Source organism: Toxotes jaculatrix, chromosome 19 (genome assembly GCF_017976425.1).
Source record: "Toxotes jaculatrix isolate fToxJac2 chromosome 19, fToxJac2.pri, whole genome shotgun sequence".
NCBI classification, from domain to species: domain Eukaryota; kingdom Metazoa; phylum Chordata; class Actinopteri; family Toxotidae; genus Toxotes; species Toxotes jaculatrix.
This window is the reverse complement of record NC_054412.1, coordinates 18,102,229-18,117,407: the sequence shown is the minus strand read 5'-3', so window position 1 is coordinate 18,117,407 and position 15,179 is coordinate 18,102,229. Positions and strand designations below refer to the sequence as shown.

Genomic DNA, 15,179 nt, shown 5'->3' with positions numbered 1-15,179 from the left:
GTATGTAATGATTTTGTTTATTAGCAGTAGTACATTTTTTGGGGAAAATACTTTGTAGCCACAGCTACAAGTCTGAACCAAGTCTGTGTCAACAGCTGCTGCAGTGATGTGGGGATCCTAATGTGCTTTACTCAGATACAATCAGGAGCCTTCAAGCTTCCAATCAGTGTAGAATTTTTCAAGGTTGTGTGAAGATTGAGTCCAGTATGGACAAAAACAGACCTGAGGTAACATGTCCAAAGCCAAAGTGTCTTTTAAAAGTGAGACACACACTACACACACTACGGCTCCTCAACAAACTTTACTAGTTACAATGGGGTCCAAAGGTCTGAGACCACGTTCCCTCTTTAGGAACCTGTTTTGGGCCTTACCAGCTCTTGCAGCTAACTAGATCCATGCATGATCTTCCCATTGCACTAGTGATGGAGTAGAACATCCTCCTTAAGCAGGAGAACATATTCCTGAGTGGAGACTGATGCTGCTCTTCTTTCATAGTGTGCTCTGTGGAAAACAAAATTTGTTATCATAAGGGTGATGACGTTCAGCTGTCCAACCCTAACACATGCAACAAAACAGTTTAACATCAGTACAGCATCTGTACATCAGGACAGCATTTTTTTTTTTGGTCAATTTGCTTACAGCTGCTAATTTTGGCTTAATATGTATTACTAAAATAAATAAATAAATAAATAAATAAACACTCAAAAAACAATTCAGGGAGTAACACAGGCAGGGTTCAGGACACAACAAGGAAATCCAACACAAAACAGAGGCAAAACTCAGAAAAACCACAAGGTCAGTACACACAAAGGAGCAAGACAAGAATGACTGGAACACTCGACACAAGGAACTAAGACAATTCAACACAGACAAAGGGGAAGACACAGCTTAAATACGCTAGGGATGGGGAGACAACTGGCGACTCCTCCTGCATCTCAGTCCACTGTGTCCTGTCCTGATGCTGCCTAAAGCTGTTTTCTTCACCGAACACTGAAGATGTGACAAATGAAGAGTTGTTTTCACGCTTGTTTTGTAAGACCTGTGTGATAGAGTTCAAACGGTTCCTTTCGTAGGTTAAAAGTAATAACTTTCCCAGATACAGTAAATAACCTGGAAATCTAGGACTTCTCCCTGCAGGAGAAAAAAAAAAAAAGATCAGAGACTAAATGTTAAAAGAAAAAAGAAAACACTGACTAAGCTTTTGTCTGCTTCTGCTTTGAAAGTGCTTAAAGGGATCTGAACTTGTACTGAACCTGTCTTGAGTCCTTATTAAAGAAATTAATTACATGTCACTATGGAGCCACACAGTGTGATAGGTGCTGGGAAACACCTTTGTCACTCCCTTATACTGCAGCCATCATCATCATCATCACCCTTGTCATCCAGCTTCCTAGTCTCATTCCCATCTGCTGCCATTCTCTCAAAGTCTCTTCTCTCTCTCTCTCTGGGCTCACAGCTTAATATGTGCTGATCTTGTGTCTGTCACCTCTCATCATTTCTTCTCTAATCACTGCTAGTGAGAGCAGGGCTCTTGTATAGATTCAGATCAGATGAAGCATGGATGTCATGAGGTTAACTGACCCCACAGCTGCTTTATGTGTTTTATGATTTCTTCCCAGCAGATTTGAAGAGCCCATGCTGCAGAAAACCAAACTGGACCGAAGCATCTTTAAAAGAGAGGGTGTGAACACTTTGTAGATTTCACAATGGCCCCATTCTTATGACAGCATCAAAGCGAAAGTTACTCCTTCGGTTTTTCAGAATGTCATTTTTGCACTTAAGTACAGTCTCTTCACTTCAAACAGAAGCCCTGATTTTAGGGCCCCCCTGACCCCTCTGAGACCCTGGGCCTGTTTGGCAATCAGTCCACGTTTAACCGAGCACAGCTGCAGGTTCGTCTGCAAATTGGCAGGAAAAAAAAAAACAGAAGGAACAGTCAAAGCTTCTGTTTACCTAGTGTTACAGTTATATCAGATGTGTCTGGAGCCGGTGAAGAGAGCGAAAATTGGAGGTAGCAGGACATTTAACAAAAACAGAGAGTTGTTAATAACTGTACAAAGATCATGGCTCAATAAATGCCCCATCTCCACTGCCTTTAAAAAAAATCTTGGTCATATGATATAATAAGCTAAAGGACATTAAGTGGTGGCTTGTTGAAATCCTGTTCTGCTCTCTGTTCCTTTGTGGTCAAAGCATCTATTTTTTTTAAATATCATGATTTGCAAGTCACAAGGAATCAGCCCCCTACAGCATAGTCCTGCTCCAGGTCAGGTATCTGCAGGGACGGGTCAGGTTGGGTCTGGATTTAATTTAGAGATAATTGCAGGTAATGGGTAGGTTCCTAAAGGCCACTTCATGCTTTTTGTGTCCAAGTGTCCATAAATTTCATCATCCAAGTCCACGGTGATCCACATGGACCCTGTGCACACATTCACGCGTAGCCCAAAAATGTGAGTCTGCATGGGCTGTCTGCAGACAGGTAAACTGGACATGCACTTCATGCTGTGTGTGGATTTACTGTTTATTTCTCATCCTCAGAGATGGTAAACATAGAGGATCGTTACCTGCTCAGGTAATTAACATTGTCACTGTCAGCATGTCAGCATGCTGACATTAGCATTTAGCTCAAGATTTTTGGAGATTTAAGACCTAATGTGGGATTTTCTGTGTGAGGACTAGTGACACTCATCCAGTTCAAATGACTGAAGAGGGCCTGCTGCACCAAAAAAAATAAAAGTATAAAAGAAACTTAAAATATTTGTGATCACATGCAACACAGTGCAATATTCACAGGGAGGGCAGTAAGCGATGGGGGACTGTGTGTTCTGCTATGAGGTGCTTTTGGTTGTTAACCAGTAACTCTGGTTGGTGAGAATTTGACTGTTAACTATTTTACTTGCCTTGAAACAGCAAGGTTGCATTGTCAGGAAAATGGCAGCAAACAGCACTCCTCTAAAAGAATGCATTAAAATACATAAAAAATGCAATAAAATCCAAGACGTGCTGAAAATAAACATAAGCTAAAGTTGAAAAAGATGGTCTTCCCGCTGAGTTTCTGGGAATGTCAGTAGAGCTGAAAAGGCTGATAATTCAATCCTGAGACGAGCAGCTCACAGAGGGGAGCCTGATGATTGGTCTGAATTGATGTGCCGTGGCCTGAAACGCTGAGTCGGGGTTGGAAGTCTTGATTTTAGCAATCATTTAGCAAGGTCCTGCTTTTTGTCCGGGACACGTGAGACTCTTCATATGTGGACATGGCAGAGGAGGACACACAGCACAGGCAGAAAGAAGAAGAAGAAGAAGAAAAAAAAAAAAAACGCCATAGTGAACTTTAACTTTGGTGCCTTTATGAAGATGTGACTTCCTCCATCTGTCTCCTCAGATGCTCTGATTTCACTGAATCTCAAAACCAGCGGCACAAATCTGGGCGGGAGCAGAGAACGGTACGACCTCCCCGTTTGATTGCTGCTGCCTTCAGAATTTTACGGATCACAGGTAGAATAAACTTTTGGTGTTCAGGCCCCCGGCAGGAAGCAGATCCCCGTGGGAAGCAATCTCGATGATTACAGCTTCCTATGTGCAGGGACAACCCCTCCAAGAGTCAAGACATGGTGGTGGTGATGAGAATGGGTCTCGACTTCTTAGGAGCCTTCAGAGAGGGAAACTGAGGTTGTGCAAGGACGTGGTCTTCCTGACTGAACTCTCTCTATAAACTTTATTTCATCCAGATCCGGTTAAAGGTGCAGATCCAGGATTTTATTTCATTTTATATCATTTTCCACATTATATTGAACGATGTACATTATTTTTCTCCCTGGCGTTCCACAGAGTGCCGTTCTAGTTAACAGCATCTTCATGGCATAATGTTATGTGATATACTGTAAGTGTTCAACAGAGTTTTCATCTGTGAGGACTGTCAAGGATTTGAATGGAGCGTGGAGGCGCTGCTTCTGCTGCAGTGTGTCAAATGTGGGACAACACACAGAGCAGATGGACATTAACAAGCTTAGTGAAAGCACAGTGCTTGAGGCATGGTAAATGTAAATAAATTGAATTGGATGTTTATTTGACATAAATTTCAACTGTTATTAAGGGTGGAGATGAAAATTGAGCCCCGTTGGCCCCGTTAGGTCTGCGCTGAGAGCGACACGAAAACAAAAACTATTTCAAGAGAGTGAGTCAGAGAAAGCTGTTCATGTGTTAGTGATAAAGGTAGACAGCTCTACACACACACACACACACACACACACACACACACATGCATGTTCACATTTTCTACCAGTTCTTATGTGTTTTGATTTTTTTTTCCTGTGACTTCAAATTCAGGTCGTGTGTGGGAATATTTAATGAGTGAAAATTTAAACATACCCCTTCAGATGGATGCTCTACAAGTTCTCACTCATCAAGTCCACAAGCTCTTGCATTGTGCAACATATCCACCTTCGTTCAGCCTGCCTCCTGAATGCTAACAACCTGCTTAAAGTGGCCCAAGATGACGGAGTGATTGACTTTGTCGAAAGCAGCAGAGAGACCTGAAAGCCCAGGCTGGAATAGCTGAACTGATCTCTGACATCCAACATACAATCCAACATACACAACCATGTTGGATTTTTATGTACAAAAATATTAGATGATTGTTTAAATTTTTTTTTTTAGAGCCACATTACGTGAAGATGTTTTCATTTTGAGCAGCATGTAAAGTAGTTTCGGACTTTACTATAAATTCATTTAAATAATCAGATCCAAGATAAACTAAAGTCTGCCCTCACTAACCTTTTACACTGATTATCATAATAGACCCTCTCTGTAAGGTGTGAGGCTCAGCACCCAGTGTTCCTCCATCATGGAGTTTGATTCACACGGATATCTGAGCCTGCTGCCCTTTCTGTGCAATTATGTCCTGTGCTTGTCTGTAATTGGTCATCAACTGTCTGGCGTTACGGAGGTGAAAGGGCAAAGATGAGCACGCACATGGAGGAGAGGTGGAGCGATGATGAGTGATAATGAGCACATGTAGCGACATGACATCTGTGGAAAATGGGCTGTTTGATGCTGCCTTTCTGCATTGTATTGTTCTGTATTAGCAACTGCACATGACGGTAACTTTGTGTAGCAAAATAAAAGTGTGTAACATTATGCACAGCGAACATAACATGCCTGTATTTACAACTGATTGTGCTCTTACAAACATGAAATCAGAAACACTTTATTGCCAGGTATGTTACACATACAAGGAATGTGACTGAGTCCAAGAGTCCTGGACAGAAATTCCTCTCTGTTATTCCTTTATCCTTCACCATTTCAACCCGGGTAATTTTCCAGCTGCCTGTGCTCACATACTATAAGATAAGAGATAAGAGATAAGAGAATCCTTTATTAGTCCCTCAGTGGGGAAATTGCATTTAGCAACAGCAGGGATACAGTACAATAAGTGAAAGTGAGATATAAGTAAGAGGCCAATATGGCCAGAACAAGATTTAAATAAGGTAGAATAACTATGAGACAAGAAAATAGCTGCTGTAAAAAAATTAAAAAATATACCTACATAAATAAATAAATATGAGATGGAGATTGTTGAGTTGAGTGACTATAGTACACAAATATTGCACACTAATAACTGGGTTATTGCACATTGATGTATGGTAATCAGTATGTGTGTTAACAATGTTCGTTATAGAGTCTGACAGCAGCAGGAAGGAAAGATCTTCTAAATCTCTCCTTCACACACCGAGGGTGGAGCAGTCTGTCACTGAAGCTGCTCTGCAGAGCTGACAGGACGTTCTGCAGGGGGTGGGACTCGTGGTCCAGCATAGATGACAGTTTTGCTAGGACCCTTCTGTCTCCAACCTCACGCACTGAGTCCAGAGGACAGCCCAGGACAGAGCTGGACTTCCTGATGACTTTGTCCAGCTTCTTCCTCTCCTTCTCAGTTATGCTGCTGCTCCAGCAGACTACACCGTACAAGATGGCTGAAGCCACCACAGAGTCATAAAAGGTCTTTAGGAGTGTCCCCTGCACACCAAAAGACCGCAGTCTCCTCAGGAGGTAGAGCCTGCTCTGTCCCTTCCTGTACAGTGCATCTGTGTTGTCAGTCCAGTCCAGTTTGTGGTTTAGGTGAACACCCAGGTACTTGTAAGAGTCCACTCTCACAATGTCCATTCCCTGGATGTTCACCGGTGAGGGGGCAGACCGGTGTCTGCGGAAATCCACCACCATCTCCTTGGTTTTCCCTGCGTTGATGAGGAGGTGGTTTGGCCGACACCAGTCCACGAAGTCCTGCGTCACTCCTCTGTACTCTGCTGTACTCTATACAATAAACCTCTTGAGATAAAGGATTTCCTCTAAGTGAGCGTCCTACATCTTAAAAGATCTGCTGAATGAGATTCAGACACAGATGGGATCTACTGTACCGTCTCATCTGGACATACACATGCAGGCTGCTGCTACTCTACATTAACATTCAGATGTGACTTCCTACCCTAATTTCCCAGATGCGTTCAGGTGGCTGTGACAAAGCCATGTGAAACACAGTGTTTAATTGTTCATGTTTTAAAATGTTTAAAAAAAATAAAAAATAAAAAATAAAAAAATGCCTTCAGTGCTGATCTGAAGCCACACTGCAGTCCAGCGGTCCCTGAGGCAAAATGTGGACAAACTCCGAAACCAAAAGAGAAAAACTGAGAGGAAGATGAAACGGCACCGAGCAAAAGTCACATGATACTGATAAGAGGGTCAAAGCAAAGACAGACGGAGTTTAAAGAAAGAAAAAAAGGTGGCAGAAAAGAGAGAAAGTAATTCAGCTATGATGTTAATTTGTGACTTCAAAAGACTTGTAATTGCTGTTTTGCTGCCACAGAAAGTCTCATCATCCCAGCAGCATGGTTTCATTTACTGTAGGAGGCCTTTCATCTCTGCTGAGGGGGCCTCGCTATCTGAACGAGCTTTCATCAGCACGTTCTTACGCACACTCACACACATGCGCCATTGATTTTTAGCTTATCCTAATGTTTTGTTTTGTTGAGCTTTTTAAAATGGAAAAACAGATGCCCAGACTTCCAGCACCCCCCCCCCCCCCCACCCACCCACCCCCATCTCCCACTACCTCTCTCTTCTTCTTGAGTTAGAGGTTGCCCTCGTGTCAAGAGCATAATTTTTAACAGTCACATGTGCACTGTGCAGGTGTGGAAAGAACAAGCGGCAGTGGCTGCGATGTAGCAGAGACAGAGTAACGATGTGCTGAGCCTCTCTGTGATCCCGTTGGTTCTGTATTTCATATTTCCTCTGACAGATATAAGCTAAGGTTACATTGCAGTCTGGTCTATCAAGAGAAGATAACCTCCCTCTTTGGTGATGATTCTTCCCTGGATATCTGTTCAACACCAGTGTGAAATGTTTAAAATGTAAGACTCCATGTTCTCTGAAGTGGAAATCAATCAATCAATCAATTAATCAGTGTCATGTCTTTCTTAACCAGTAATCAGCAGGAGCAAAAACACCAAAGACAGATCCACTCAGTTTATTCCAGGGTGTGTTTGTATGCTTTTAACCTTTAAAAGCTGGTCGTCACTCACAGTGATGAACCCACAGAGGACGATCACTCAACTCAACAGTTCCCCTCAGCTGCAGAGAAACCTTCAGCATGTTGAAGATCACTGTTTTGGTTTTATGGCCCACGCTACGTTAACGTCCAGGCTCATCAGTCTGGATGCTGTTTCCTAGCAGCAGGCAGCTGTTACCGAGTAAAAACCTGTGATTTGATTTCTGTATGTGTCCAGGACCCAACAGCACCCAGACGCAGTCAGGAACCAGCTTGTGAGCACAGAGGAGCACTGAGCCACAGACTTCTCTCAGGAGACGCTGGAGACTAAAACAGATTTTAAAGAGAGAGACAAAATTTCAGTGCTTCATTGTCCCTGTTTAACACATGACTTTGGTGGTTTTAGAACGTCCTGCCAGAGGACTGCAGCTGGAGGACATTTACAGAAATGCTGATTTATGTGTGTTGTACTGACAAATACTGGACCTACACTGAGAGGCCAGAAACCCAGAGACGCACACAACTGCAAACGAATGCTGCTAATGTTGCTGCATGTATGCTGGATATGTACGAAGGCAGCTGTTTGTTGACAATTTCGCTATAAGATATAAGAGATGAGAGACGTGCTGTAACAGAGCGAATAGTGAAGCATAGCAGAAGAGGAATAAAATATGCTTTTATTTTTTTTTTACTTGGCAGGCTGTTTCAGGACCATAGAGCCCGATTTGAACCCTCGAATCAGACCCTGATGATGGTGGGTTAGCCGGTGACTCTGCAGCTAAATCTGATCAAAGCACAGCCATCCTGATGAGGCCGATGTTTAGCTTTAGGTTTTAAACTCTTCAGAAATAAATACCTAAAGATATTTTAACTTTGATCACTGCTGATTTAGAGAAATACATTAAGCTACTTAAAGGGAGATAAACGTTTGTACTATAACTGCATGCTACGAGTTAAACATACAGGCAGGGTGAAAACTGGAGACATTAAAAATGTTGTAGAGATACCGAACTCTGCGTGGAGTTTGGATTAGAGCAGACGTCTTGGAGCATTCGTAAAAAGCTGCACATTCTCCTAACTGAGCTCAGCCCACTTTCTATGAAGAATTCACCATTTCACTCATAAACAACAGATAAACAGACTTAACGATTAGCCTGAATCTATCTATGCAATTATGTCCTGGTATTTGAACAGACTAAGTGCACGCATGAATACACACACCAATACAACACTGGACTAGACAGCCAGAGAGTCAAACACAATAATAAATGGAGCACATCACCCAGGGCTGCTTTCACTGTAAGCTGCATTTCCTCTGAAACCCACTCTCTTCTCTGAACAGTCAATATTTTCCACTCAATATTTCCAAGAACGGGAACGTTTTAAAGAATTCAAGCATGAGGAAAAGCTTCCCAGGGCTGTGAAAACTTTTAAAGACAAAGAAAGAAATAAAAAGTCTGTGACAGTAAATAAAGATATTTATTCATTTTTGGAAAGAATCTCAGCTCATGCAAGGATACAGCTCTTGTAAACAAAATCACTTGAAAATATGTTATAAATGTGCACAGATTTCTTTTCTTCTCGGTGTCAAACTCTGGAATGTACAATACTTGGAAGTTAAGCTGCATTACATATATTACATAAAGAGCTGTCACCCAAACCTCCCCCCCGGTCCCCCCCTTTCCCCACATTGTAATTATTTCATTGCCCAGCCATATTGATAAAGAGTTGTGTGCTTAAAAAAAAAAAAAAGGCATCGACATATTGCATGAGTGCCATGCTCATTAAGGTCAGATTATACAGTATCAACTTGGTCAAAGCACTCTGGAGTCCAGAACTTAGCATCACGGACGCTGATACACTCCAACGTTTGTGAGCAGACACCAGCAAAAGCATGCACACACACATCGGACACATGGAATCAAGCCTGAGGATGATTTAAAAGTAGAGTAACGCTTCTTTAAGACATTTGTGAGATATCTATAAGGATATATATATATATTTTTTTAAAAACAAACAAACAAACAAACCAAAAAAGCATTAACAGTAACCAGTATTTGTGGTACACAGTAGTAGCTGTGAAACAGTTACAGAGCATTTGAACTTGGAACTGAAATCTGCTGTCGATATTGTGGCCAATTGTCAGGGTTAAGCCATCTCTCCAGCCCATACTGAGGCCAGAGGGGGTTAGAGGCTTGGTACAGTACTGCTCTCGGTTTCTCAAAAAGCATCTCAACACCAAGACGAGCTGGTTATCAACACAGAACTTCACGCTGTACGCTCGGAGCTCAGGGCTACACGGCATTAGTTCAACTGTGCCCTACGTTTCTGCAGCTCTGAACCCTGCTCGCAGCGAGCGAGGCGCCACAATAATCCCAAGAAGTGATTAGCATCCTGAAGTGTAGCTGTAGTTCTGTGCTGAGAGAGAAAACCAGCAATGCACAGTAAGCAACCCTGTGTGTGAGCAAAGCCACTTACAAGTTCATTTTTAAGAGCTGATCTTGGTCACAACTGTTGAGGGAGAAAAAAAGGAATCATTTGAGAAATAATCATTTAGTCCATGCTTTAAAAAAAAACAAAACAAACTCATCGTTGCTGCTGAACTCCTTTGCTAGAATGATGTACAAGTGTACTCCAGGGAGCGTGAGTACACCGTGACATCACTGTTGGGTGTGGTGACCCAGTGGAGTGAAGTCAGAGGTGAAGCTTTCAACCAGAGACGACAATGAAACACCGTGTTAAAATTACTCTAAAATTCTGATATCTGATAAATGATAAATGTCAGGACCAAAGTTTGGGCCAGTGCATCTGTTAAATACTGAGATAATTCACTGGATAATTCATAACTTTGACCTGTTCGTGGTGTTACACGAAGAATCACGGTCATTAGCGTTCATCCTCTGGGGGGGGACCATGAATGTCTGCACCAAAGTTCATGGAAATCCATCAAGTATTTATCGACGTATTTCAGTCTGGACCAAAGCAGTGAAACGACCAATCAACTGACAGACCAGCTGATACTGACTGCCGTCTCTAGAGCTGTGATGCTAGCACGGCTACGAAGACATTTTGTCAGGCACCACATTGCACCAATTGGCAGCGGGATCGATCCAAACGTCTACCAAGAGACTCATTTCAAGGATTTTACGATCACATAAGAAAAAAATCTCCACAGAGGGGCTTTAACTGTTTGCTTCATTATTATTTCTATGCTCTACTGTGTGCTTCCAGTTAGCTTAACTTGTGTACTTGGAATGTGGATAAGAAGGCAGGCAGACGCACGTAAAGATAATGATGACGGGACAACTGATGAGTGCTGTGCAGGCTCGTGTATAATGCTTTACAGAGGTGAACGACAAGGCTGCTCTCAGATCGTATGGTTTCGCTCTGAACCAAAGAGGGATGGGAGAAAAGAAAGGAAGAGGTAGAATGAAATCGTGACAGGGATTAGATGGATGATGGTGACTGCAACGAGGCTGCCTTTGTCATAAACATGCCAACGGGTTTGTCAGCAACCTTGTTAATCAAAGTATGCAACGACTCCTTCCTTTCTCTTCTCCGGGTTTTTGAACTACCTAAAGACTTTCTGGCTAAAGTTCTGAGAACATTCCCAGAGGGTGAAACAGTCTGACAAAAATAGAAGAGACCAGCACAGGAGAGGCCCTCTATATAGTATTTGACTAGGCATGTCAGTAGACTTAAAAAAACATTGATATACAATATCGTGCTGTAGATTTTCCAGACACCATCATGGTAAATGTAAGCTCCCATTACAAACATAGAATAGAATTTTGTTTTTTTTTAAACAGGCACGGTAGTGTTACCCTGGATAGGAATGCTAGAAAACATATAAAAGACAAAGAGAAATGAAAAAGCAGAGCTCCGAAGCACTGCCGCCGCAGAGTGAAGCACTGCTGGCAGGCGCCGTGTGAGAAAGACAGAAATCATCTGCTGTGAGGATCCAAAGTTGTTAAATGAAATCAGACATTATTTTACTTTTTTAAAATCAACTATTTCTGAATCATAAAAAAAAAAAAAATATGAGAAAGAAAATTAGATAAGGAAAACAAGCGCCCCCTGCTTTATACAAAGTCAGTAGTACTGAGAGTGAACGTCCTCCCTGAGGAGTTCGAGGAACGCCGGAGTGAAGGGGAGAGAGCGTGAGCGGCAGAGTTACAAGTCCAGCGCAGTAGTTTGAAGTAAGGCCTCAGTTTTCTTATGTTGGCAAAATAAAGAAATAATAAAAAAAAAAGAAACATATACATCTGTAACTTAATTACATCTAGCTTGAAAAAAAAAATATATGTGCAAAATATAAATTTTACAAATATGGGGAGAGTTTTATTCTTGTAGATCACTGACAAAGGATTGTGCTCGAGGTGGTTCATCTGATTCCCCACCCTCTCTCCAGCCGTTCAACTATCCGTCCGCAGCCGCCCTCCTCCTGCTCTCTGGTTGGTCGACAGGGCAGCAGCTGACCTCGAGGCTTGCCATTCGTCGCAGCACCAGCTTCACGTCGAGTGGGCGGTCCGCTTTAGTTTTTCTATCTCCATCTGTGAGGACACAAACACACGACAACGCACTCAAAGCGGCGTTTCTGACACTGAAAAACTACACCAGCTCTCTGGGAATAATACACAGCCGCTGTGTGTGCCGGAGAAGGCTGAGCTCATGATTTCAGCCAACATCATCCCTCGCTGTGAGGCTCAGTGCCGGAGGTGTCCCGCTGAGGAAGGGATTTTCTTTTTGTGGCAGGGATTAGGAGAACTGGAATGACAGTGAAGCCACATGATGGAGGAACAGCACATCTTCATATGTTCAAACAGCACACGGATTACAACTGTGGTTATGTCGTTGGTTTTTCGGGGGTCAGTGAACATGTCAGACTTTAATCAAAGTTGGTGCAAACTTGGGGCATTGACTAAGGAGCAGGTCTGAATTTGGTGGTGATCGAACATGAGAACACTTACTTCAGATTCACCAATATATTTCAAGCATTTCACACTTCTGAAAAAGGGAATGTTAAGTCTTCAGATCTGCTGATGTAGTTGTAGCTCCAATTTGCTCCATCAGGAGATCTGAAGACTTAACATTCCCTTTTTCAGATGTGTGAAATGCTCGAAGTTTCCCAACAAACTCAGAAACACTAACAGGATTTAAGAGTCCCCAAATATGGACATCACTACAACACACACATCCACGGATGCTCAGCAGTACTAGTAGTTAAAATAGTATCAGACTGAATTTGATATCTGCTGATATTGTATCTCCTGCTTGCTGTTGACTGCGGCACCAGCTTCACCTCTAGTGGACGATCTCCGCTTGTGAAAACACAAATTTATGACACACACTCAGAGCGGAGATTCCGACACTGGAAAACTAGACCGACTCTGGTGAAATATGAGCTCACGATTCAGCCAACATCATCCCCGCTGTGAAGCACAATGGTTGGAGGTGTCCCGCTGTGGAAGGGATTTCTTTAGTGGCAGGGACTAGGAGAATTGGAATGGCAGTGAAGCCACATGCTGGTTTGTTGACTTTGTCAAGATAATGGTGCAGATATCAAGCTCTGTATTTAAGGATCAAAACGGGCCCAGAAAACTTAATTAGTAACAATGGAGTAAAAAAAAGAAAAACTATCCTTTCATCCATGAGAAATCAAACTCCTTTTCTATTGAAGGGAAAAGGAGAAAGCTGTAAATCATCCATCCCAATCATCCTCTGGCCCCTGCTGTATCTCTACAGCGTCTGTTTCTCAACCCAAAAAAATAAAAACCTTAATAAATGTGAAGAAAGGCAACGGAGGTGATGGGGACCTTCTCAAGGCCCTTTACGTTACAATCATTTCGCTCACAGTATCTTTACGTAACACCTCACTCTCTCACACACACACACACACACACACACACACACACACACACACACACACACACACACACACACACACACACACACACACACACACACACACACACACACACGGTGGAGGAGATCAGTCTCATAAAATGTTCCAACCACGGCCACCGACTCTATCCACCTCCAACAGCGGACGTACGCTGCTGGAGCTGAATGCGTCTTTGCACTCTGCATCACACGTTCAGTGAGATACATGCAGCTTCGCACAGGAACGAACCAGGGAGGTGCTGAGGTCCTCCGGGAAAGTAAGTGTGAGGATGCAATTTCTCTGATTGGTTTTTCCACCTCTTTCTACGTATGTATGGAAGTGTAAGTTACCCACAGGGGGTTTGAACAAATCTGTGGTTATGTTTCTCTCAGGCCCTGTTCAGACCCGACATTCACGTGCGTCTCGGCTGATCCCATCACGAGTGCACAGTTCCATATTTACACCTGTTATTAAAATGAACCTCCACATGCGTCTCTGGTGACCACTCCAGTGACCACTTGCGATCAGATCTCACAGCAAAAGAGGAAGAAGAAGTCAAAACAAGGGTTTATTCCTTGGTATGATCCAGACAAAAAAAAAAAAAATCGCCCATGACTTTTGACGTAATTGGTCTCTATGGGCTATGGTCTCTACGCGACCTCTACGCGGCCCGGACCACCTCCAAATGTGATCAGATCTGAAAAGTGTCCTCAATGTACCTTGGGTGAATTCACATCTGTACTTAGAGCAGTTCACATGCATGTTGGGTGACGGGATCACATGAGACGCATGTTAATGCCAGGTCTGACAAAGGCCTCTGTGAGCGTGTGTGTATGCCTGGGGCTCTCTGCAGGGGATCTCTCCTCCTCCTGTGATGTGATTTATATCGGTGCCATGCTGGGAAGGGTCGGGCCGCGTCTGCTGCTGTTTCACTGGAAAAATCTAATGGTCACACTCCAGGTCACGTCAGAGCTGAAGGAGGCTGAATGTGCTCATTGCACCGAGAGAGGCTCTGGAGGGACGGCTAAGGTGAGCATGGTGTGACTAACGGGAGTAGTAGTGGTAATAAAACACTTTAAAATTGTTTTTTTTTTAGGTGTAGAATGATTACATCAATTCATTTGACTACAATTGTAATGTCCTCAGGTTTTTACTTTGTCATTTAAGTCACAAAGTTAAAAGATGGGTTATAGCAGTACAAACTGAACAACAAACAGAAAATGACAGCTGACAACCTGATACTATGTCACAGTCTGTTACGTATCTGATGGCTGGAGAGACTGTCTGAATACGTGCATCATTATCCCTGTTTTTAAACGATATCACGTCTCTCCGCCTCGCAGTGTGGCTGTTTGAAACATCTGTAACACATCAGATTCCCAGCATGTCTTACGAACCAGTTCTGAGAGACCACAAACCAGCCCTTACCATATTCATCACAGAGGTATCTTTAGCCACTACCACTGTACTGTACCGTACCTTTCAGTTCAGCACTGCAGTAACTGTGTTCGTGTGAGTCAGTGTGCTTGTTAAGGTCTTCATGTGTGAAAAACAGCATCACTATTTGGCTAAACTAATGCGAGTAATGAATGTAGACAGGCCAGCATGTGTTGCTATGGGGATCAATGTTACCTGCAGAGTCTCACGCTTTAGCCTCTCCTCATCCAGCTCATGTCGTAGCTCCGCTATCTCTTTCCTGGAAGCAAACACACACACACACACACACACACACACACACACACACACACACACACACAC

At 43.0% G+C, this 15,179-nt stretch overlaps 1 protein-coding gene across 3 annotated transcripts in view; it reads right to left on the bottom strand.

Annotated features, from left to right (window-relative positions):
- Positions 1-9,002: 9,002 nt before the first annotated feature.
- LOC121199363 (CD2-associated protein) overlaps positions 9,003-15,179 on the bottom strand; it is a 49,526-nt gene continuing 43,349 nt past the window's right edge. For all 3 annotated transcript variants that reach the window (XM_041063968.1, XM_041063969.1, XM_041063967.1), the window contains exons 18-19: positions 15,054-15,117; positions 9,003-12,090 (exon numbers count right to left, since the gene is read on the bottom strand). In XM_041063968.1, the coding sequence (XP_040919902.1) occupies positions 12,049-12,090; positions 15,054-15,117 (106 nt within the window). In that variant the 3' untranslated portion in view covers positions 9,003-12,048. The remainder of the gene's footprint in view (positions 12,091-15,053; positions 15,118-15,179) is intronic.